The 25,709-nt window shown below is 39.0% G+C and overlaps 1 protein-coding gene across 1 annotated transcript in view; it reads left to right on the forward strand.

Annotated features, from left to right (window-relative positions):
* The first annotated feature begins 979 nt into the window (after positions 1-979).
* The window catches only part of LOC122768138 (copine-9-like), a 97,936-nt gene continuing 73,206 nt past the window's right edge, over positions 980-25,709 (forward strand). The window contains exons 1-3 of the mRNA XM_044023903.1: positions 980-1,088; positions 8,513-8,553; positions 15,455-15,501. Coding sequence (XP_043879838.1) covers positions 1,012-1,088; positions 8,513-8,553; positions 15,455-15,501 — 165 coding nt within the window. The 5' untranslated portion in view covers positions 980-1,011. The remainder of the gene's footprint in view (positions 1,089-8,512; positions 8,554-15,454; positions 15,502-25,709) is intronic.

The raw sequence follows: 25,709 nt of genomic DNA on the forward strand, positions 1-25,709 counted from the left end.
CGCCGCATGTGCACTTCTCATTACTGTAACTCCTGGACTGTTTGTGATAAAAAGAAAATTCAAAAACTATGGACTGGCGATCTGTCCTGCCCCACATCAGCTAAGTCAGCTAAGACAGTGTTACCAACTGTTGTCAATGAAAGGTAACTTAAGTCATTAGTAACCACTAAAACATGTCCTGTCTTTCGAGGTTTCACACACGGAGGAGAAAACAATAAAAACCTATTTTTACATGAATAAAAAAACAGCGGCCACACGGTTGGTGTACAGTAGTGGTTAGCACTCTTGCCCCGGTTGGAACAAGGGTCTTTCTGCATGGAGTTTGCATGTTCTCCCTGTGTATGTGTGGGTTTTCTGCGGGTTCTCTGGCTTCCTCACACAGTCCAAAACATGGAATATGGGGATTAGGGAAATTGGTCACTCTAAATTGACCTTAGGTGTGAATGTGAGAGTGAATGGTTGTTTGTCTTTATGTGTGTGGCCCTGCAATGGCTAACTGTCCAGGGTGTACCCCGCCTATTGCCCTATGTCAGCTGAGAAAAAAAAAGCCTGGGGTCTGTAAAGTAGCTTCATTTGCTTGTTACCCAAAGCCTCCGATTGTGGCACTAATCACCCGCCATACAGGACAACAAGTTACAGCTGGAAGTGGAGAAGGTCTTTGCCTCCACCTGGCGATGGATGGAGGGGAACAAAAACAGGGGAAAGTGAGTGAATCAATCTCCGGTGTGTAGCGCTCTCTTTTTCTAGCGCTCTCTCTCTCCCTCTCTCTCTCTCTCTCCGTGGTCCTCAGGTATGCCAGTTCCTCCTCTTCCTCACCCTCAGCTGCGCTTCAGTCTCCATCAGCAGCAACAATTTCTGCTTCACTCTCAGCGTCTCCTTCAGTGGATGGAAGAAGGGGAATCCGTGGTGTAATAAAACTGCGAACTTCCAGGATTTCTTCATTCAATCATTCATTCATTCATTTATTTAATTTTTTTTTAAAGAAAAAAGAAAGAAAGAAAATATTCAGCCATGGCAACAATAGGGGATTTTGACCCACTCAACTCCACTGTACCCGCGACAAAGATTGAAGTCACCGTCTCTTGCAGGTAAACAAACATCTTGTTGTCGAGCTTTGCATGTTGTGATTTCACGGTTTTTTAACATCTGAGTCAGTTTTGTTTCACACGCTCTCATTTATTTGCGCAATTTCTCGCAGTTTTCTCTTCACCTCACACTTTTCCCTCCCCGTGCGTTTTTCTCCATTTATATGCGCGGTCCCACTGTGGATTTTTCTCCTTTAAGGAAGAATAAATGCATGCGCTGTGGGTGTAGGAGTGCGTGGGGACGGCGCACTAACCACCAGCACCAGGGTTTATTCTGAGAGCGCAACTCACAACTCACACGAATGCACACAGAGTAGATATGAGTGCGGATCAACTGTGTTTTCCCCCATCTGGTAAAAAAAAAAACAAGCCAAAATAAATATAATAAATAAAGAAGTGTAAATGGAAATAACGTTGTTTTTTTTTTGTTTTTTTTTTTAAAAACTACGCTCACAGCAGATTTAACGGTAATGCTCAGTATAAATGAACATTTTATGGTATAGGGAGATATTTTTGAGTGCAATCATGAATTAAAAATATAATTGATATGCAGATTTTATGGTTCTCAAACTGTGGTACCTGCACCACCAGTGGTACATGAGCTTTCTCTGATGGTAATCGGACGAAAAATCCGTGACAACCACAGTAACCAAATAATTAATAAATATAAACATAAAAGCCACAATAAAAACATCATTCTACTGTAAATACCAGGGTTTGTGATTATGTGATTTACAAAAAAATTATATAAATAATAATAATTAGAGTCACTTTATCTCTCGCTCCATCTTAATCTAATATTCCGCTATACCAGTGTGTGAAGTATGTGAGGAAGAGGAGGATGATAAGAGAGCAAATGACCTCAGGTGGTATTTGGTATAAAAGAGAACCAATGAAAAAGCTGAGAGAAGCCGGCTCACTCAGTGAAAACTTTGCTGCAAGTGGAAACACAAAGAGAGAACCGAGTCTTAACAAAAGGACCACCACATAAAATGTACGACAGCTCAGATGTGTGCTATTTTTGCAGCTTTATCTTGCCAATCGACAGCCTTTTGTAGCTGAAAGAGGTTTCTCTTACTTTGTGAACCGCTTACTCTCCTGCACCAAAGTCTCACTGACACAGGAACTGCTGGTCTACCACTGTCCCTTTTTCAAAGTTTGTGTCACTTATCACTGGTTATCTCTGTTGACTCTCAAAAAGGGGACAAACATATTTTATTGGTTGCAGCCAGTGTTTTTCCCACTGGCAGCCATGTTTTCACTGAGAGCGTGCCTGACCTGGCTCTCTGCACAGCAGGCTCACATACACTGTACTGTCACCTCATGTGTCGCGTGGATACCTCATGCAAACCCACTTCAAAGAAACCTTATGTATCTCGGTCTGTACTGCTGACTGTTTTCAGTGTGTGCCTCCACAGTAAACACATGTTTCTTTCTGTGAACCTGATTAACAGCCGTGACTCAAGCATTGCATTTCAAGTGCCGCAGACGTATTGTGTGGTGAAATGACTCTTGCCGGAAATAAACACTACAGGCTGTCAGAGAATAGGATTAGGGCTTAGGTGATGGCATAATTTCTGAACCTATAGTCAGGAGAAGTGGAAAAGCATAGATGCTAAGGACCCTGTGTTGAGTGGGAGCCTCTTTACATTTTGTTATCAGAGGAGTTCATTTGTTATGTAAAGGGAAATGAAAGAAAACATCACAGTGTTTCCTGGTGTGACATTTTTGTTTAATTCTTTGAAGCTCTGTATCTTTATGGAAATTTTGTGACACAGGTTTTCCAACAGCGGCTTTGTGTCACATCTAATCCTCCGACATCACTCCACGCTCACTAGACTAAAAAAAAACCTCTATATTGTTTATGCATATAGCACAGTTATTTTTTATTTATTTTTTTAAATAGAAAATCTATTATTAAATGAATCGTCAACTATTCTGGTCAGCGATTAATTGGTTTCAGTATTTTTTAAAGAATTAAAACAAGATTTTTCAACTTCTTAGATGTAAATTTTCTGATTTCTTTCGCCTCATATAACAAAGAAATCATTAAAACTCAATCAGCATCATCATTTCCAGGTTTGGGAAACACCAAACATTTTCTGACATTCTACAGACCAAACAAGTGCTTGAATAATCGAGGAAATAATCGACAGATTCATTGATTATGATTTTCCTTATTTGCAGTCCTAATTTAGATAGTGCCTCGCTTAAAGTACCTCAGTATATCACAATTTATCACATCATCACTCCTAGGCATTGTATTGACATATTCTTGCCATTACAAAGCCCTAGTTACGTGCAGGATACTGACAGAAAACCGTCTCCTGAAACCCTCTGAAGAAGATCAGTGTATAATTTCAGAGTTATGAAAAATAAAGCGCACTTAAACTTCACAGAGTCAAAAAGGAAAATGAAGCCAAGAGGCGGAAAAAGAGAAAATATGAAAGGCGCCAGGCCCCCAAGGTCCTGTGAAACACATCTGTGCCTTTAGTCCACGTTTTATTTAGAACGTCCACACCTCTGTCGCCACCAAAATCTGGATCCAGATGTGCAACAAATTTGATCTGCTTTAATAAACACAATACATACTTTCATAATGAATTATGTATGTCAAATTATAATAAAGAAAGTAAAAAAAAAGAAAAGAGTCAGAGGTCATTTTTTTAAGATTCAGCAAAGTCACTCTCCAGTCTCACCTCACCGCTGCTTTCATAAAAACAAAATGTCATACTGCTGTGTGAGCTTATGGAGGCACCGTTGCACATTATTATTTGATCGTATGAGGACCTTAGTGATGGTCGGTCACAGTAACCCAGCCCAAGTGTAATTAATCATGTTAATGATGGCTGTAAATGTTTGAATGTTTCCAGAGAAAGTGAAGGTGAAGGCAAACTGTCTTTCTCACCTACAACTAAACGGCAGACGTGAATCATGTTTTGTAAGGAATGTATTTTCTCCAAGAATATATTTGTTATTAAAGGTACAGTGTAGGGCTGCAACTATAACAGATTAATCTGCCGATTCTTTTCTCGATTAATCGAGTAATTCTTTGTCAGAAACATGTCGATCAGTGTTTTCCCTGACGCTGAAATTACATTTTTGTCCACAAACCAAAGTGATTCATTTTTAATGATTTATTTATTATGTGGAGCAAAGAAACCAGAACATTTTCACATTTAAGAAGCTAAAAATTGGCAAACTTGTACAGTACATTTGTCATCATTGTGGCCCAAAATGGCAGCCTCTATAGAGCTGATGTGGCTCCTGATATAAATATAAAAGACTCACTCTTGGATAATGAAAAACAACAACTCATACGATCATGTGATTGTTTACTATAAAAGTATACAAATGTGAAACATTTGCAGACCACAATTTGAGACCAGGAGATGATTTGTTGTGTTTTTTTTACCTGAGTTTGATTCATTAATTGTTGTGATTTGGCTGACGATCACGTTAAATACTGAGATTTTAGAAGTGTCCTTGCTAAATGTTGGACATTTAAGCATTTTGTATGGCTTTCTTCAAACTTTTTTTAAGCAATCTGCAGTTTGACAATGTTTGGTTTGATTCTTGTGTCTGACGTCTGTTATATTTCTAGTGTTTAGATCTTTTGGGACTTTTATTAGCCTGATTTGAGTTTTATTTTTGTCTTCTAGTAACTGGTGTATTTGTGGATTTCCTGTTTTATTTTGACACATCCTGTTTTGTTTGGATACTCACGTCTTGTCACTTCAGTCACTCCCTGGTCTTTTGTCTGCTTTCCCGCCTTCTTGATTACATGCCCCGCCCTAATTACTTTCACCTGTGTCTAGTTGTCTCTCTCTTCCTTGTGAGTAGAAACACTCATTCTTTTCCTTTGTCTATGATGCTTTTGTTAGGATTCTGTTTTGCCCCTCATGTCCTGTTTCCCCGTGGTATTGATCTCTTCAATTTTGTGCCCTTTGTTTTTGTTCTTGTTTTATTTAATTAATGCCTTTGTTTTATACATTTACATGGATTTTTACCTCCATTTACCCTCCTGCACCTACATCAAAACTGTGACGTAAGTAGACATTGGGTCATTGGAGATGTGTGAAAATACACTTAATATGTGTCAGTCAATGCTTTCATTAAACAGACATTCACTTCATTTTTATGTAATGTGATTTTTTTTTTTTTGTAGGAACTGTTGACTATATGAGTAAAAACAAAGTATTTTCCAGGCTGAACCACATGCTTTTTGTACCTTAACATAATAACCAGGAAATGAATATCTCTTTCCTCATTTTCGTCAAACATGACATTGACATGTACGCATATAATTAAGTAACATCATTTTGTGGGAACCTAATTTGCAGGAGATCATTATCATCTTTGAAACTTTTTTATTGAACCACATTTGCATCATTATGATCTGGAAGTGATGATATCAGTGTTACTGCTGCAGGTAATGAGCGGGATTCCTTTTCCTTACTTGGATCAAGATGCTCGACAAAGATTCCCGCAGAAGACACAAGACGTGAATGGAGAAGGGAAATGAGCGCGAGGGAGACTTGAGTGTGTTTATGTAGGATTATGTTAATGCGAGGGCACAAAGGCTGCAGCGTGCAGCGCTTTAAATATTTAATGCCGTACGTGATGCCTGTTTGACGTCACAGTGGGACAGAAATAGAAAGGGAGACCCTTTGTGCAATATAATTAGAAGAAAGGCACAAGAAAAGGAGGGAAAATCCACTGCTTAATGCTGATCAACACTGACCCAGTAGGTTTAAGTGCACAGGCTGGAGTGCTTAGTTGAAGAGAATTTTGCACATGATGATGATGCTGATGCTTTAGTTATTGTTTTGATTGTGAGACTTGCAATTGTAAAATGACTTTGGTTTGATGCGGTGGAAGTGTGTTGTATTTGTCATGTGACGTGTCGGGGTGTGTGACTGTAAGTGGTTGATCAGTCACAGTCTGAGTAACATTCACAGTCACTTTTCTTCTGTCTTGCATAAGTGGCTGCCAGCGTTCAACCAAACCTGTGTCTCTCCTCTGCATCCTATTAGACCAACTGAGTGTGGCAGCCACTCTGCAGTCTACAACTCGGCTAATAAGTATTAAATGACCATGAGCAAAGCACCCAACAACCTTCATATTAACCCACCGTGTGTGCCTGACTCATGGGCTGACAAGATTTTCAAATGGCTCCTTAATGGGGCTGGACTAAAGTGGATGTTGTAGATGAGGTACTACTGTAGTGTGTTTAGGTTTATTTATTTTGCACAACAAAACACACAAGCAGTGAAAGACATGTTGAATATTACATGCATTGTTACATATACAGAAAAAGAAGAGGGGCAAGTCAGTAAACTGGTCCTAAACCTCTTCTTTTAAATTCTTAAAAGATTTAATAGCTAATGGAAAATGACAGAGCTCTGTACAAAGCAGCAGGAGGTGTATCTCGTATTATGGTTATAACAATCAGTTTGGCTATAGATAAATGTATGGTCTTGACTTAGGTCCATGGTTCTCAAACTGTGGTACGTGAGCTTCATCTGGTACTCAACATGATGTCCATCGTGGAAAAAATTAACACTCACTCAGTGCTGACTTCAAAGAAACCCTGAAGTGCTACTTTAACCTTAAATAAAATAACTCGTAACACCGGCTGTGGCAAGATCTGTCACAATTTCACAAAGGTGTTATAAACTGTGAACTCACTATATATCATCATAACCTATTTCTCCCTTCTCCTTCATCCTTCATCTTCCTCTCTTCACCTGGGATTGTGTTTGAAATGGAAAAAAAAAAAGTGTGCCATTGTTTAAAACACTGAGAAGATGGAGAATTCTATGTTCAAAGCTCCTAATCCAACTGTCCTGGTCTGACAAGCAAGTGACATTTAACCAGTGACAGTCCAGTTCTTATGGGGGACAGTGTTCATTAGAGGCAGCTGAAAATAGAAATATCGAGCAAACAACATGGAATTGAATTTCCTTGACAAATGGAGTGAAGTATATGATGGACAACTGAACAGGGTTATGTTTCTCAGGAGTCGTGTATGGATTTTTCATTAGACTTCAGGTTTCTCTGCAACCCCATATTTGGGACTATTTCTTTCAGTTCTGTCAGATTTATAGAGTAACCCATCTGACTTTTACTCCTGTGTTGCGCTACAGACTCTCAGTCTATTGGCAAGAGAGGGCAACTGTACTGTAGGCCACATACGGACATGAGCTTACTTTATGTAGACACAGTCAGAGCAGCATGAGCATGAGGCACATTGTGCTGCTCCCTGCAGACCATCTGACATCTCAGTCTGTCACTTACTTCTCCTCAGCTCTTATTTTTTGTCTTTTTAATCACTCTCATTCGTTACTAATGTGTCAGGATATTAGGAGAGGAATATGTGTCGTGATCCTGACAGTGATTTGATAGCCATGTGTTTGTGATTCATTTTTCTTCAGAAGCTGAGTTTAATGGTGACATTCTCTGCCTCGGACAGAGAGAAATGTGTCATGTGATGTGAGATACACTTTAATACTGAAGGAGGGCTCAGTCTCAATGGGATCCTAGTTGTATAATAAAAAAGCTGTTGCATTAATTCTTAAAATTATACCTCAGGTTGTTGCATAATGCTTACTTAGAGTTATTTGTGGTATTTAAATATAATTGTGTAGGATTTGGCCGGCCCATGTCCAAGTGGAAAGGGAATTTGGCTTGTGATCGGAGGGTTGCCAGTTTGAGTTCCCGCCAGGTCAATGGTTGGGTCATCCCAGAGCAAGGTACGCAATCTGTGTTGCTTATTTTAAGTGGATGGCGTAAAATTGACCCCCAGCCACAGTGGACACATCCAGGGTACTCCGAGTGCTGGTCCCAAGCCTGGATAATTGGTTTGGTTGTTTCTGGAATGATATAATTAACTTGTGTTTAGTTAAAGCTGTAGTAGGCAGTGGCAGATGAAAATGTCTTTTATCTTTAGGTTGTTGAATACAAACATTTCTGACCCTCTCCCGACAGATAAACACAGACTGACGCACATGTTTCATAGGTGACGGATGACCCCGAAGTAATTTCTCCCATCTCTGAAACCCTGGCTCTTTTTCATTTTTTAGGTTGCTTTGCACTGTAGGAAGTTGATAACAGTGGTGGCACAGCAGCCTTTATTGTGAGGGGATCTGAATGGAACAGCCAGCAGGACTGCCCTCTCTGCCTGATATGTATTATGATTGGTCTCAAAGTCTCTTGTCATGGGCCAAATTTTCAAATTTAGAAGAGAATAGTCTCTCGAGAAGTCTTATTGACCACTAATGCCAAAACTATTTCACTCACCCCAGCTTTAAGAATGACTGGAACTGTATTATTATATGATATATATATATATATATATATATAGTATTGTGAACACAAAAGACATGCTCTCATCTAATTTTTCAATTCATTTGCTTCTGTTGCAGAAACCTGTTGGACATGGACACCTTCTCCAAGTCAGATCCTGGTAACTGTCAAACTCATTCTTCACTGTTCATGTCTGTGGATTCAACTTGATTTCAGCTCTACACAACAAAACACAACACAACACAACACAACACAACACGCAAACTGACTGACTATTCACCTTAATGCATGTAATTAAATCACTACTTCATGTACCTTATCTGCGTGGTTAAGCATCAGTGCATTTAATATTGTGAGTATCTCTCTGAGCTTTAATGACCACAACAAAGCAGCAGCAGCTCATTGAATGAAAAACTTTCAATCAAGTTTGTTCCCAATTAGTGTAACTACACTCTGGAGAGTGACAGACCACTTTAAATGCATGTAAAGCAAATGTGGAGTTTCTCTTCTTCACACGTTATGCATGCTGAAACTTAGTGGCTGAGAATGTTTGTAAGACAATTACAGGAAGAGGGAGAGAGTGGGTTGAGGAATGTTGCTAAACTAGATCTGTTTATGTGCAATTTGTCGTTAAAATACCACCAAAATGGTAAAATTGTCGCTTCACCAGGTTTGATACGTTTATATTTATATATACAGTATATATATACTAATTAAGTTCTACCTCTTCACATAACCATGGGGCTTTACTAACTTTCTCCGGGGCCATAGAGCACAAACACCGATGAGCATTGGGCCCCACTGTTTGTCCCACTGTCTGAACTGTGTATGCAATAGTATGTTATTAGTGTGGGACGATGCACCACTGAAGTGCAATAAATAATGGAAAGTTAATGCTCCCATGACTTTATTTTAATTCAGGTTCCCTTTACATAAGCAGACATTAAGATGATGTAATGATGTGGGGGACACTTCAAGCCTTCTTTTGATTGGCTTTTGATGACTGCTCATGGTATATGTTACTCGCGATTTGTAATGGATACATGAACCTTTTGCCTCCCATAGTGCTTTCACACTGATAAAGTTTTAAAGTTAGTTTTTATTAATCCCCTTAGGGAAAGTATTCCTCTGCATTTTGACCCATCCTAGAATTAGGAGCAGTGGGCTTCCACACTGAGTAGTGCTCGGGGAGCATTGGGGGTTGGGTACCTTGCTCAGGGGTACCCCAGCCCTTTTTGGCCGGGTGGGGATTTGAACCGGCGACCCTCTGGTTACACTTTGTGCCTTTTATAGATACTGTGTGATGTGTAAATGGTAAATGTAGGCATAATATTGTTGAAATTGCACGTATTTTTAATTTTATAATTTTTTTTTATGTTTTGTAAAAAGATACTTCATTAAATGTAAAACCAAGGAAAACATTTTGGAGTTTTTGTTGTTCATAGGTTATCATGCTATTTTAGACGTCCGGCCCACTTGAGGTCATATTGTGCTGTATGTGACCCCTGAACAAAAATGAGTTTGACACCCCTGACGTGTTTCCATCATACAGTTTAGCATGGTAAAGCCATTGGTCAGGCTCACATTTCGACTGAGAACAGTACCTTTACTTGGTAGGCAGGGTGTGCGTTGTGCCTGATCTCGGTGAGATATGTAGCGTGACATTGTACTGTGATATCGTACGCTGGTTTGTGGCTATTTGTCTCAACAAGATGTCAAGCTTTGTATGAGAATAGACCGCGGGTGTTGAAGAAACATAGGTCGGCAAGGGAGTGACTCTTTTCTGTTGCCCAGTCAGCTGATTCTTGTGGGCTCCATCAGTACCATACAGTTACTCTGGTACCCCAAAAGGGTCTCAAAAAATGGAACGGTTGTGGTTGGTTACTTTGGTACTATTCCTAATGGAAATGCAAAAGAATATGTTCTGAACTAAACCATTCCAATAGGTGGAAACACACCATTTGGTTCCATTCACCTGGCTTGCTGAGAGCACAAAGGTTCTGAACTGATTTAGAGCCCAAACGGGAACTGTACTGGTGGTTGCTGGTGTGAATGCTACCGCTATCTGCCTTTTCAAGTTCAACAGAACTGGATGTAATATTTCCAGTTGTTAAATAAACTTTGTTGGATATATAAATCTCGGGATTAGGTAAATTGGACATGGTGGTGTAGTGGCTGGCATTGTTGCCTTGCCGCAATTTTAGACCCAGGTTCATGACCCTGTCCGAACAAGTAACGTCCTCCCACATTGGTTCCTCTTAAACTGGCGTTAACGTGGGCTGGTTTGCCAGAAAGCACCCAAAGTTCTGAGGCTCCAGAACGGAACCAGAACCATGTCTACTTGCCTGTGTCAGCTGGGATTGGCTCCAGCTCCCCATGACCCTCATGTGGAGGATAAAGTGGAAGAAAATGAGTGAGTGTCCTGACAGGACCTTGTTCTCACAGCCTCATAAACACTTTCTGTGATGGAAGTCATTCTGCAGATATACTTAATGGACTCCACACTAGCAACAAAGTTCTTTATCCCGTTAAACAATCGGAATAATCATAAAATCCTAGTGAAGCTCCGCTTTAGTGAAAATGTCACTTCTTATGCAAGAGAAAAAAGGTAAATGTCATCAGGGATAAACTGTTCTGAACATTTATCTCATTTATCGTTTCATGAAGTTTTATAGAAGTAAATCCAGTGACAGGCAGGCGGTATCTCTGAGGATTAAGGACATTTTATGTGCTCATATTCATCTATAAACTATGAATCGCATTTCTCTAGCTATTAAATAGAAGATTCTGATATTAATCTGATTTATGTCCTACCTGTCAACTCAGTTTTAGGATTACCATTATATTGTTTTTACATTTGTTTGAAAAGTCCTTTGAGTGCCATCTTCAGACAATAATGTGGGAGAAAATCTTGAACCATCTTTAGATAGATAGATAGATAGATAGATAGATAGATAGATACTTTATTCATCTCACTGAGAAATTCACAAATGTAATCAATCAGCTGTAACATCAGTTAGAATGTCGAGGATTAGAGAGAGATAAATATAGGAAATGTTTTGACAAGAAGGGGGTATCAGGCTTAAAGGTCTCTAATCTGGATAGCTAAAATGCTCACCTGCACAAAGACCTTGTCCACATTGTCGGATAGCAGCAGACACTTTGCCACAGATTAGCCTTTTTTTCCCCTCGCTGTGGACGGAGGTGTAGTGCCGTGATGGAGTGTAATGATTATGTCGTAGGGTCTTGAACTTCAAAGCTTTCCTTCCCACTGGAGGGACGGGGGATGCTTGACTCTCTGTGGCCTCAGTTCCCCCACAACTCTTTCATGTCCACAGTCAGAGCGCTCAATTGGACCCCAGTCTCTCTGGCCACAAGAGGAATGAGGTCGAAACCTGCTGATAATGTCACACAGTGTTGATGGCTACTGATGAATGACTGAAGCAGTTGACGGATCAATGCCTGTAGTTATGTGTCTCAGTTTATAGCCCGTCAATAAATGGTTATAATTTGTAATGATTGTGTCCAGATCGATTGATTGGTACATGACTTGGTGTTAGAGGTCACATGCTATCTGAATGGCTGCAAATTACATCTCATCCATATCGCACTACTGAATTTAAAATGAGTTTCTATTTATTATAATTTATTGATTTATCTTGTTGACAAGTACAGCGTACAGCTTCGTTTCTGTACCATAGTTGGCGACAAGCTAATTTTCATCTGTTGTCTCCGGGCAGGAAACAGACAACAGCCTGATTTAAAATGTAACATTTTCACAACAAATGTTACAGGACATTTCACAACAGTAAAAACACATCACCAGCAATAATAACTGCACAACACAATGTGGAAACACATTCTCAGCAAATGTAAAACGGAGATAACATTAAACGGCATTAAGACATCAAATGTAGGCATTGGTGTGTTATACTTGCATGATGGAGATGATTTGAGCCATGATTTCATCTATGATGAAAATGAGGGAAATAAATGTCAGTTACATGGTAAAGTTTTATAAATGCATGCACCTACATTTTTCATGTCCTGTCATCGAATGCATAAATTGTTAAGTGTCCAGCATTAACGTACTCTAGCATAACATGAACTTTCAATTAACTTGATAAAATCTTAATGATATGTATGCAAGCATGTTTATATTCTGCTTTCATGTATTAATGCTGATGGTAAAGGTGTGGTCTCGATCTGCTCTGATGAAACCATGACAGAAGTTTTCCTCAGCTTTGTAAAGATCAGCTGTGTTTTTTTAGTTTTTTTTTTTAAGCCTTCATGGCATCGGTCATTAAAGAAATGAATCTGTTCAGGCTCATCTGATCCGGGAGGGGCTGAGGACAGAGAGACTATTTCACAACTGTCAAGTATTAGGTTGTATGGATGAAACTACCAAATATTTTTTTTTAACTGCAGCTTAGGTGACCACAGATGAGCTCAACGTTGTCCACTTTTAAACTTTGCCCCATCAAGGATATGAGTGTTTGTGAGGTTGGTGAGAGCTTTGTGCAAACTGGAAAGTTTTATGCTCTCATATTTTAAAGGACTGAATTGAAAGAAATTAAAAAGCAGTAGGTCAGTAGCAACTGCTGCACTGGATGATTATTTTAGTTTAGTATGAGTGACTCCTTTCCCGTTACTCGCTCTCGCCTGATGGATTCTTAACATCAACATTTTAGTTATTAGCATTAATCTACTTCAACAGTCACTGATGCAGCTTCTATGTTGTTGATCTAACCCGGACTCTCCCTCACACAGACCACGGCCTGTATTTAACTGCTTTGTTTTAATTGAGGTCACAACCAAAAGTTACAGGAACACTTGATGAATCAGGTTGGACTTAATTATGAGCTCAGTATTATGCCAAAAGGTTAAAAAGCTGTGCCATTCAATTCACAGAGAAAGGGCTTCACAGGCAGCATTGCTGTTGCTCATTAGTCTGTGAGTAGGATGAGTGGCACGTCATCTCCTTTTCAAATATACACAAACCTTTATGATAATGACTCACAGGGCAACCCGCGGACACTCGACTGTGCCTGACTTCACAGAGAAAATAGCGCCCTGCTTACTTTACGGCTAAACTGTCCGTGTGCGTGCGCGTGTACGTGTGTGTGTGTGTGTGTGTGTGTTCTCACAGCCTGAGTGTACTCTGCTTCAGCTGTGCCGTCATCTCTGAGGTAATGCCACTGAGATTAGAGATTTGATTGCAGCTCACATCCTTGAGGCGGGCCGTGCTGATCAGGAAGAGCTCCCTGTGATAAAGTTCTCCTCTCATTAATAATCCATTGGGCATATCTTTGCTTTCACCCTCTGTCAACGCTGCCTGATCTCTAGATTCTCCAAAATACATTTTACTGTATTTAAATGTATTGTTAAATGCTCCTGAAAGAGAAATCTGAGTACATTTGTTGTCACACTAGCCTGCGTCAATGTGTGTATTTAAAATGTAGAGACCTGTAGGGATACGTATAAAAAAAATTCACAAATTGTACACAATGTGATAAATACCAGTGTTTGAAGTGGGAAAAAATAATAATGCCAGTATTCTCCTTATCCATATGAAGCATGTACAATGTTTGTTGGTGTTACTAAAGCATTGAACACTAAATTATGAAAATCTTCAGTAAATGCAACACAGCAAGATGTTAGTAATGTAAACAACAGCTATGTATTAAAATATCCCAACAATGATTCAAACTTCAAGCACGCAGACCATTTATTTGTATGTATTTTAATAGATGTTGTTATTCCCATCTTCTTCTTTCGGCGTTTCGAAACCGCAGTCGATATTCTGCTTGATAGATATTGAACGAGAACGGGTTAACGTCAAGTAAACAAAACAAACAATTCTGGGCCATAATAATGACAGATTACTTAAACAGAGTACTGACATGTTATTAGAAATGCTGGTATGAAAATAAAAGTACTGGTAATTAAAATAGTAACATTAAAAAGTGCTTGGAATGTAACTCCCACTTCTTTGAGTATTTTTTAGTTTTTTTTTACACCTGTATAAAGGGAAAACTTTCAATACGAACTAGTGTCAAAATTGAAAACCAGCCCTCCAAAACTAAACAAAAAAGTGATTACTTGAACAAGAACAAACCTTACAAATGAAGCTTTGCGTTTGTTCATGCAGGTCAGGGTCGTCACACGCCTCAGCTGTAATCGGCTCACAGCCAGCTGACCGCAATCTGTTAGTTTTCCTGAATTAAATGTTGTTTTAAACACTGTACACTTTTCAAGACCTCACTTGTCTCACAAACCGAGGACAACCAAAGCAAATCACAACGTCCAAGTTTTGTATCATCTGACTCTGTGACTTCCTGTCCAGAGAGTCTGATGTCTTGTAAAACATTATCCTTCATCTTATGTCTCCTCGTAGTACAAGCCTGTTTTCTGTAAATATTTCAGAGGTGTGTACACACACACGCGCACACACAAAGAGTGTGTCTCTGACTCATAAATGTGTCTCCGACCTCACTTTATTCTCCTTCTGTTAAATAGAATCACTGGAAAAAGCTGTCTATCCACAACCTCTCTTCTCTGTTTTGGTATTTTTAATTTAGGTTTCTCCCACTTTCCTCTTCCTCCTGTTTTTGTTTTCCCTCTCTGAAGAGTTGAGCAGAGAGGATCAGGATCAGGGGGTCATCCTGGGTTTTTGTGCCAGTATGCTCACAGGCTGCTTTGACCGGGTTGAAGGAGGAGGAGACTTTTCCTCCCTTTCATTAATAATTAAGTCAATGTCCCACAAAAAAAGCACAATCATTTTTAGCTTTTACTCTATGTACTGGTTAAAACTTCAGTTTTACTTCAGTCACGTCTCTCATATTAACAATTCATGAACAGAACAGAGGCATAAATAAATATTTATGCCTCTCTAAATCTTGAATTATAGTTGCTTTTTTTTAGAAAAATACTACCAACGGAAGCAGAGAGATGATTCTCCGAGAGATAATTTTTTTTATTGATCTATTTTTTGCATCGATTTTTTTTTTTTTGAACAAAAACCAATAACATTAAGACGTGGTGTATGTTTCTCTTTGCAGTGGTGGTGTTGTACGTTCAAGGCCTGGGGACCAAAGAGTGGAGAGAGGTGAGTGGATGTAAACTGTAGACTCTGTTTCTATAAGACTGATACTGTAGTTGTTGATTGAAAGATCAACAACTACAGTATCAGTGTTATTTTAAGAACATGTTCTTATGTCTTATAACAAGCCACATGTTTTTTGGGTTTGATTGCTTGTTGCACCTCAAAGCAAATATGTGATGTACTCTTTTAAAAATGAATAGATAATAATAGCTATGCAGCCTGTAATCATGTAAAAATGCCTGTGCAGTCAGTAAAAACAATTAGGAAAAAAGTAAATAACAACTTTGCAGAGTGAACCTGAAAAAGCCAAAGTGACACTTGTAATTCTCTCATGAATAAAAGAAAGATCAGTGTGTGGAGGTTTTTGACCTTAAGCTCCAATGAATTGCCTCGTCTCTTAGCTCTACGGACTAATATTGTTGAACTCACTGATTTGGTTGAAGTTTACAGCTTTGGCTCTGTTGCACTGCTCTTATTAATCTGATTTCTATAGCAGCAGTAGCAGCTGCTATCATTTAAATAACACATTTATAGTTTCCTTGCTCGCCAGCATGCTATAATCTGGCCTGGTCAATGGTACATACTCCACTCAGTGTAATTATGCAGTGCAATGTGAGATCAGGTATATTATAGTCTTTATTAATAGTCAGCAAAGGCTACAGTTGATGATGTTGCTACTTGTCGGATATATAAATAATAACCTGGTAGCTATTGCGGCCCTTTGTTGTCAATTGGGTACAATTTTTAAAAGGTTGTGGAACAGTCCTCAGTGGTCCGGTGTGACACGTCTTTTCACAAAAAGAAAAACATCAATCCAACGCAGTTACAAACCTGTGCTGCCAGTTTGAAGGAGGAAAACAATGGCCTCAATTTCCTGTTCAAACCTTTTACACTGAACAGTCAGCTGGAAATCCTCCCTTGTGTGGAATGTGTGTGATGGAGACAGGAAACAAAATCTCAGTTTCCATTTGGCAGTGAAAATAACGGTGTCCTAATAACACTTATTTGATACCATAATGCATCAAACCCCTATGATGTTGATTTTCAAACATAGTTTCTATCATTCAGATAGATTGATTTCCTGTGAACCTTCTATCGTGTCGATTTAAAGCTGCAGATGTTGTTATTTACCAATAATCACATTCCGCAGCTTTTATAATGTATTTATGGCCATGCAGGGACTAACTGGAACAGAAAGTTGGCCCTGGTCAGGTGTCATTCCCATTAGCTCAGCTGATATAAGAGTTGTGCTTTTGAAACCAAAGTCCTGTGTTCCAGCTAGCACATATTATGATATCATTGCCATTTGAAAAATGAAACATTTTGAAAATAAAATTATTACAATATACAGTGCATTTGTATGTCTAAAGGGACCCGGGAATCTTCACATTATCAAATCTAGCCCTCCCTTTACAAAAAAATCTGGCCTGCGAGTAGAATTTCTAGAAGCAGCTGCACATACAGACCTGGACAGATTTGTTGGCACACAACTATCTCTGAAATTACTTGAACTGACGAGCAAGTGGAGTTTTTTTGGACGTTTTCACTGGCTCTTTGTCTGCCATCTGCAGTTTCCTTCTTGTCCAACTCCGGTTGTGTTTTGACCACATCATGGGAGGTTGGCTAGAGGCCCATGGACCTTAGGATATTTGCTGCTGTGGTCACATCAACATGAAGCTGCTTGGGAATGGTCTTATAGCCTTTCTCAGATCCATGTTCAGTGTGGTGCACATGTCACCAAACCACTGAGTGGCAAGTCTTCTTTCTTTAAATAAGCAGAATATCTGATAAAAAAGGCAGCACCTGATGCCAATTAAGGTGCAATTAGTTTGAAATATGACTATAATGCAGGAATTTATAATTATTTTAGGGATATCGATAGACCTTTTATTTTTGAATATCTTTGTGAAATAAACAAATTATTTATTTTCAGATTTTTATTGATACACTCAAATAATGCAGGTATGCATGGGATAACTGCCTTTTAATTTAATAACATTTCAGCAAGAGTTGAATTAATTTTGGACATATGGTGCCAACAAATTTGTCCACATCTGTACATCCCCTTTGGTGGAAAGTTCACTCTTCCAGCACTAATAAAAACTAATAGAAACAACATCAAATTGAGATTAAGAGATATTTTCAGGATTGTCACAAAAAGTATGTGCATCTATGCTCTTAGGAAGTTAGAGACTCATTACAGAGAGCCAACATCCCATAGTATTAGTAGGTAAATTGTATAATTAAATACTTACATGTTATAATTTGAACTAAAACAATGCTGCACTTTCAGCATATATTGTATCAGATGTATAAATAGATGTGTCTTATAGAATCTTCATCCATCACCCTCACTGTGGTAGTTTCAGCTCCAGTGTCTCCTCACTGCCACCACACTATAGTAGAAATTAGTAGAAAACAACCGCAACAATTCCTGCACTGTCTGCAGTCTAAAGGAATAAATGACCATTTACACATATTTACAGCTACATCATATGTGGTAGATTGTGGCTAATTAAGCGCTCAATTTACATATTCTATATATAAAGTCCTCTTTGGGGCAGCCCTATAGCCAATTAAGCAAAAAGTGAACTTGGCTTGTGACCGAAGGGTTGCCGGGGTGAGTCCCCACCAGGTCAAGGGCTGGGGTACCTCCTGAGAAAGGTACCCAATCCCCATTACTCATTGTTAATTGGCCACTCCAAATTATGGCTAAGAACGAATCTAGTATGCCGGTTCCAAGCCTGGGTAAATGGGAGGGTTGCGTCAGGTGGGACATCTGGCATAAAAATCTCGGCCAAATTAAATGTGCGGTGTGGCAACCCCTAGAGAGGGAGCAGCCAAAAGACAAAAAATAAAAGTAGTGCTCTTTGGTTTGCTTTTGGGATTTGACTAAATAAAAAGGATACAATGTTAAATGCTTAGTGAAGGAGGAAAAAATATTACATATATTTTTTTAGCATATGTGTATCAGCATTTGTGATAACTAATAATAGTATTTAAAGTGGCCTTTAAGGCAAATATTCTTTGATGGCCTCTTGAGTGTTAAACAGTAGCAGGGTAAAACACTGGCTGTTGTGAAAATCTAATGCACCACAATAAAGGAATTCATAAATTGGAAAAACCCTCTGAGATGGTTTGGGAGGTCAGCGCTGTGTAAAACACACATATCTCTCTCTGTCATGGCCTCTCTCCTTTCTATTGGCCTCGGTGTCTTGCAATAATATGTGTCCTTTGTGCTATCAAAGAAAATCAGTCTCACCTCAGTGGGGATCCACACATATTCGCAGTGAGCCTCAATCAGTCTCACAGGGAGGGAACACACACACACACCCACGCATACACGCACACACATACACTCATACAGCAGTATGGATCAGTGTTTGGCCCCGTTTTTCTTTAGTGTTAATAATTAATACATTTAAAATTGAATTCACTACAAGCTGAGGAAAGGACTATGAAAAGCAATTTCCTCCAATCCTTCATCTTTGTTATCTTAATAAAATGAGAGAAACACCTCTTAAATAATTGGTCATCTTGGCAGATCACTTTCTTAAATGGAGTGAAGACTGATAGAGAGAGAGAGAGAGAGAGAGAGCTCCAGCTGTTACTGCTGATTTTGACGTGTTCAAAGATTCAAACAACTGGGTTAGGATTAGTAACTGCAACACATCCATCCATCTTATTTAATTCAAGGTAGAAGGCTAATTTAAATCAGTTCACTTCAGACAACTTCCTGGTACCCAACCCAAAGAAGTAACAGCTTTTACCTCAATGACAAAAATGGTTATAGATAAATTCAGCAGCTCTTTCATAAACAACGATGGTATCATTAAAGGATAATCAGTATTACTTCCACTAATACAATTACTAATTCATTTTCTCATATGCACATATGTGGCACTCTTGAGCAGAACACTGCAACATAATTTTTTGAGCTTGTCACTGTTGACAACTATAATGTTATTTAAATGGGAAATCATAAAGTCGGCAGATTTCTCACCCAAAGAAACAACCGTTTTGAACAAATCACTATTATAGACTTTTACTGTGAGGCAGCTTGCATTCAGCACCATAATCACCAAGTCTGCCTCTGCTCTGAAAGATTTCAACTGAAGCTGTGTGTGTTGCTGAGAGAAATCTCAGCAACAGTTTTCAGTAATACTGTAGCTAAAAGAAAATAGAGTTGAGGAGATTAAATATTAAACTGTGGAAATTAATTTCAAATATTGGGCAAAAAGAAAACCCAGCACATTGGTGTCACTCAAGCCTGCAAAAACATACACCCAATGTTTTCCGTGTTTCCAAAACTGAATTGTAATGGTAGACCTCAAATTTGCAACTTTCTCTGCCGCTTAAATGCTGGTGTAATCCAGGTGAAATTGCGTGGAGAAAATGGCAACAGTTTTCACAAAGCAAAGAGATGAGTTGAGAGATCACTTCATTTCTTTGGAAGCTCTATGATGGATAAAGGGAGGAACATTGCTCAGTTATGATCACGTTGTTCTGTCTGAAGTGAGTCCAATGCATTTCTTATAAACTGCACTGATATGGTGTTACCCTGCCCCTGGCAACCAGCTGTGTACCATAGTTACTGCTTGTTTAGTATATAGTCGCATGCAGTATAGATGGCAATAAAAACACACTTGGGCTGACTTATTCAGAGTGACCTGATCAATTTCAAAACACTGCCCGACCCGTCATTGCACTTACCATCAGCCACAGAATACAGTCAGAGGATGGTGACATTTGGTGATGATACAATAAGCTGCAGGCTTGATACATGTAACAGAAAACAAAGAGGCACCGTGTGTGTTCTGCAACCAGACAGTCGCTGTTCACGCATAATGCTTGCAAATGTCTGTATGTTTGCTCCCAGGTCTGAATAAGAACAGCTGATGAATCTGGTTTTATTTTCACACACATGATTCATGCCTTTAAATAAGTGGCTCTATGTTTTATAGAAGTTTGTTGTTGGTGTCAGAATGTAATGTGTGGTCTTTACAGTTTGTACTGTTGCTATATTACCTTTTGTTGTTTAGTTTTCCAGGCTGAATCCTAGGGCTTTCTTCTGACTGGTAGTGACGGAGTAAAACCGTTTTCCTCTTTGCTCTTATGGGGAACACTATATAAAATACTTTATACAATAAGATCAATACTTAAACCTCAGACTCAGTTGCTGGGAAAATGTAAGTTGCCTGGAGCACTGGGACAGTAATCCTCGCACAGCTTTAGAAACTGTGCTGGGGTAAACTGTCAAACCTCTGTCAGAGCAAAGACGGTGGAAAATATCATGAAATGCTTCTTCTCCCTTCAGTGAGAAGATATGAAGAGGTTCATAACTTTGTTACTTTCACTGGCTCTCCATCTCTGCAGAGACCTTTTCTTCTCTTGCAGTGAAAATACCCAGCTCCTTTACTGAGACACATGGTTTGGCTGTAAATGAATTTTCCGCCGCTCTTTATTTTTATAAATCCGAGCTGATTTAAGAGCTGGGAGCTTTCTTTGGGCTCGCAGCTTTGGAGTGCATCCACAGTTGGAGCTCTTCCATATGCTTCGAGGTCCCACTCAGCTGCCCACTGCCTTCTTGAACAGTAGCACTACATGCATATCCTTCTGTCCGCAGCCTCCTAGCGACGTGTGTATTGTCACCATCTTGTAGTGTGTGGGCTGTTTGAACACATTTGCAGATTAGGCTCCAGGCACTTTTTTGATGCAATTAGCGGAAATCAAATTCTCACACCGAGGGGGAGGGAAAAAAAAAATATAATTACAGCTATGCCAAAATGGAACTGTGTAGACTTTGGATGGGTGACAGACACAAAAAGTGCATAGAAAAAAACTTTATCAACAAAAGAAAACATCTAAGAAAGTGCCTTTTAATAGATGCATCCTTTAGGTGTGTGTATGTGTGAGAAAGAGACAGGGAGGCAGCTCTTCTGTTATATCTTTTGTCATAAAAAAAACATACTCCATCTGTCAGAAAAAACTCCCCACATAATTATCCCCTCTTCAAGTTTATTTTAGAATTATTGACTTTTTAGTTTTGCAGAAAAAAGTATGTGCTTATAATTCTTTTTTCCAAATCTAATCATTTCAACCTTTTCTCTAAAAATAAACATCAGTGTCTTATAAGTGACTATAGACATTACCCTATTTTTTATAGTTTAAAAAAAATACATAATTACACTCTTTCTGTCTGGAAAATCCGTTTAAGTTTGCAGTCTTGTTCAGTGCACTGCATGTCCACACTAGAACACTATTAGAGAAGGAAATGAAGTGTTGGAAATACAATGGTGAAATTAAGCTTAAATAGTGTATAATGACTGTTATAGGAAAAGTAATCTCCTGTGCTTCAGGTTAATGGGGAGAAAGGCACAGAACTGGCCACAGGCATAAACAAACTAAACAGCTGCTTTGGGCTTTGTAGACACCAGGGGCTCCTCAGATAAAGGGAAAATGTAAACTCTCCTTGGGTTTGTTCATGTACTTTTAATATTTAACTCCACTAATCAATATTTAGATGTGAACAGTGGATTCAATGACTCTGCCTAACCCACAGATAATAACTGCACTGAGGTTGCTGTCCAGAATGAAAGAATAGTTTTATCCTTCTTTCCTGGCATCTTTAAATATAAATAGACGACAAACAGTAAAAAAAAAAAAAACCTGTATTCTCTTGATTGGCCATGATTGGATATGGAAAAACCTGATTTACAACATCATTAAACATTTTTATGGAGTTAATGGTCTCTCTAGTTTTTTTGCATGGACACTTTGTGATTGACAGTTCTGTCAAACTGGTGCATGGTCACAGATGTATGTGGAGGACAAGCACTCTGCTCTTTCAAATATGGCCAAACAAACAGGAATTCACAAACCAGTAAGTGATGACTGTGATGACTATTTCATCTGCCTGTAACATAGTGGTAGACTGGGTGATCTTTCAGTCTTGGATTTGAGGCCTAGTGTCCCATAGCCCATGTTTCATTGGGCAAGACAAGACACGTAATCCTAAATTGCACCGGACTGCTGTGCAGGCAGAGTACGTCTTTTGTAATTTATTGTGGATAAAAGTGTCAGGCAAATGACTAGAATGTAATGTAAACGTAAAGGGGTGAGCTTGTCAGTGACTCAAGTGAGTAATAGGTAGTAACACACTGCAGCATGTTTGCTGGCTCAAAATTGAAATTCTCATAATGCCGAGTAGTTCTTAAAGGAAATACAGGAGAACAGCAGCGGAGAGCGAGAGATAAAATCCCCCTGGAGCTGGATATTGAAAATTGAAAAATCCCAAATCTAACAAAGTCCACAGGCCTGCTCATCAACCTCTGCCGGGTCTGTCCTTGATTAAAGCCCTCCTGCTCTGCCGATGGGATTTGTGCTGATTGTACATTTCCATAATGCTTGAAAAAGTCTCAACTTAGACAGATCAAGAGTGCATGTACAGGTGCTGGCCTCAAAGCTTCAAATTTAGAACACACATATTTCTACCTGGAGCTTTGAAAACTGCACAGTTGGGATAACGATTTGTGCTTACTGTGAGTCTTGGCTGCCGTGGATTGCCTTTAGGTTCTCCACTTTTATCCAAAGACATTCAAATGAGTGCAACTGGAAACACACCGAGTTGCTGTGATACTCTCCTGTTAGCCATGACCCTGAATAGGAAAACTGTAAGTATGCATGAAAAATGAATGGTTCTCCTTTCATCCAGAGTAGCATTTCTGATTTCCTTTTGAAGTGGAAAATTATGGTGATGGTCTGTCGATACGTATTATATTTAACTTATTACACTACAGTATATACTGCAAGTTATGTTACCCTTTCAAAGGTGCACTTCAATACTATTTGACAATCATGCAGTTAATTATACATCAGATTATTTTCTTTATCTCTGAAGTAGAGATGAAAGGAAATGATTGATAATGAACAAAGGTCCCTGGGCAGAATTGAACTGGAGTTTGTTTTGCACTTGACCCTGAAACTAGAGTTGTGCTCTCAGTGGATTATTGGCGTGGTTATTTTGCTATTCTGTTAGATATTAGTACCTGCTACTTATTTTCGTACCTGCTCTGACGAGGTTCCAAGTGAGATAAGCCGATACTATGCATGATGTCGTCAGACTGCCGTCCGTTGTCAGAGTGCCGTCACTGGAAGAGGCATGAGCACGTCCGACACAAGAATTGAACTGAACAATGCTGAAGTATAGATCAATTAGAAATACTTAAAATTCCTGAAAACATGCGTTAATCTCCAACATTTAGCACGTTTATGTAAATCTCAATATTTAACACAGTCTGGTGTATTTAGTAACAGCACTGCTGAAAGCCTGCAATTGTGAGCGGTGAGCTGCATCACAAACCCTGCCGCTGTATTTCAGTTCAGTCACTGTCAGACAGAGTCGTGCAGGAAGTTCTGAACGATTCTGTGAACAAATCTTTTTTAATTAACTTGTTCTAATGATTCAGTTGCACTGAAAACAACTGCTTTACAAGTCACTAGTTTGTGTGTTTCGTGTGTAAAACAGTCACAGCAGTTTCATGCAGCCGTGCAGTGATGACTCCGCCCATGTTGAAGAGGTATTATATTGTAATGGAAAAGCAACTGTGCCGGGCTGAGGTGAGCTGGGACCATGTAGTGGAAAAACGGCATAAGTGAGCCAGTCTTGGCCAGATGCAGCTAAAATGATTGCTTTGAGGTTGTCGTCTTCTGTCTGTACACACATTGTCTGTGAAGATTTTAAAGGTGTTCAATAAAAAGCTGTGAAGTGTATTTTGTCAGATTGAAAACATGAATTGTCACAGTTATCCTGACCTTTTCAATTTCTAAATCTGAGCTGTCCGTCTTTGATTCCAAGCAAAGATGTCTGCCAAATTTGAAGAAATTCCCTGAAGGAGGTTTCACATTCATCAGACAGACGGACAACATGAAAACATAATTCTTCCACCTACACGTTTTACTCCTGCAGTGGCAAAAAATGTGTACTTTGAAATAAATAACTTTGATTTGGCAAAATAATTGTTTGATATTTGATGGACTAATATTATTTGCTCTTCCTGTACTATAACTCACGATTCTTAAGTCTGCAACGCATGTGGATGCTCTAAGGGACGGAGCAGAGTGTAGTGTGTATATACATAGATACATTTAAAGTTTTAAATATTACTTATACTTATCTGTTCACATTCAACTATCATATAGTGTCAACTGATTATCTGTTGACATGATACTGGATTTCTGTTGATTATGAGTAGAGATTCAACCTATAGTGCCTAAAGAATCCTGAACAGAACACTGGAGAGAAACTGTTTTCAGCCTTTACTCTGTAATTATTTACTCCACCATTGTAATGTTTTTCACATGTTCTCAGCCACTGTTTTCTAACCACGTGTGAAGAGGAGAATCTGTGCATTTGCTTTACCCAACCTTTAAAAGAAGGCAGGACCGACTGATTGAAAAACTGTGGCTGTCGGGTTTATTGCGTTCCTTGCCTACAGTGGAGAAAGGTTAAACACATTAATAAGAGTGCTCCCTCTGCATATGGTGAGCAGTTGACATGAGTTATTTTCTTTTATGAAATGGAAATACATACTTTGATCATAAATTTGACCAGACTATGGATGAACCATTTCTTTATTTACAACCCATTGCATGAAATGAACAGACCTGTCATTAATGTAACACCTGTGCTAAAACATTTTAGAATGATTGCTGCCCAAAGGACCTTATGTGATGACGTCACTGAAGACATTCAATCTGTTGAATTCCTCTTCATGTCCTCATAGTCATCACTATATAAAGTTGTCATTTCTAACAAACAACTAATCATTTTGTTCAGATTACATGAAATGATGGGTTGGCATATCCATCTGTCACAAACCAATCTGCCCAAACCAGACAATTAATGATGGCTCATATGTCACCTGAAACATCTTCTGCACATACAAATGATCCTGCTTCGTCAATTATTTTCTTCAATTTGAAGACCTGAACCCATGCTCATATTTCACTACACATTCATATTTTCCTCATTAATTTTGCTTTATCTCACTCACCTGTGAAATATGCAGTGCATTTTGATGACCCCATCCAATCCACGGGTTAACTATATGCTTACAGGTATAACTGCTGGCATGCATCTCTAATGCCTCTGCTCTCACAGCTTGTCAGTGTTCATGATGAGCTGGGGAGTCGTACACCTCTGATGCAGA

The sequence above is a fragment of the Solea senegalensis genome, linkage group LG4 (assembly GCF_019176455.1).
Source record: "Solea senegalensis isolate Sse05_10M linkage group LG4, IFAPA_SoseM_1, whole genome shotgun sequence".
In the NCBI taxonomy this organism is placed as follows: Eukaryota; Metazoa; Chordata; class Actinopteri; order Pleuronectiformes; family Soleidae; genus Solea; species Solea senegalensis.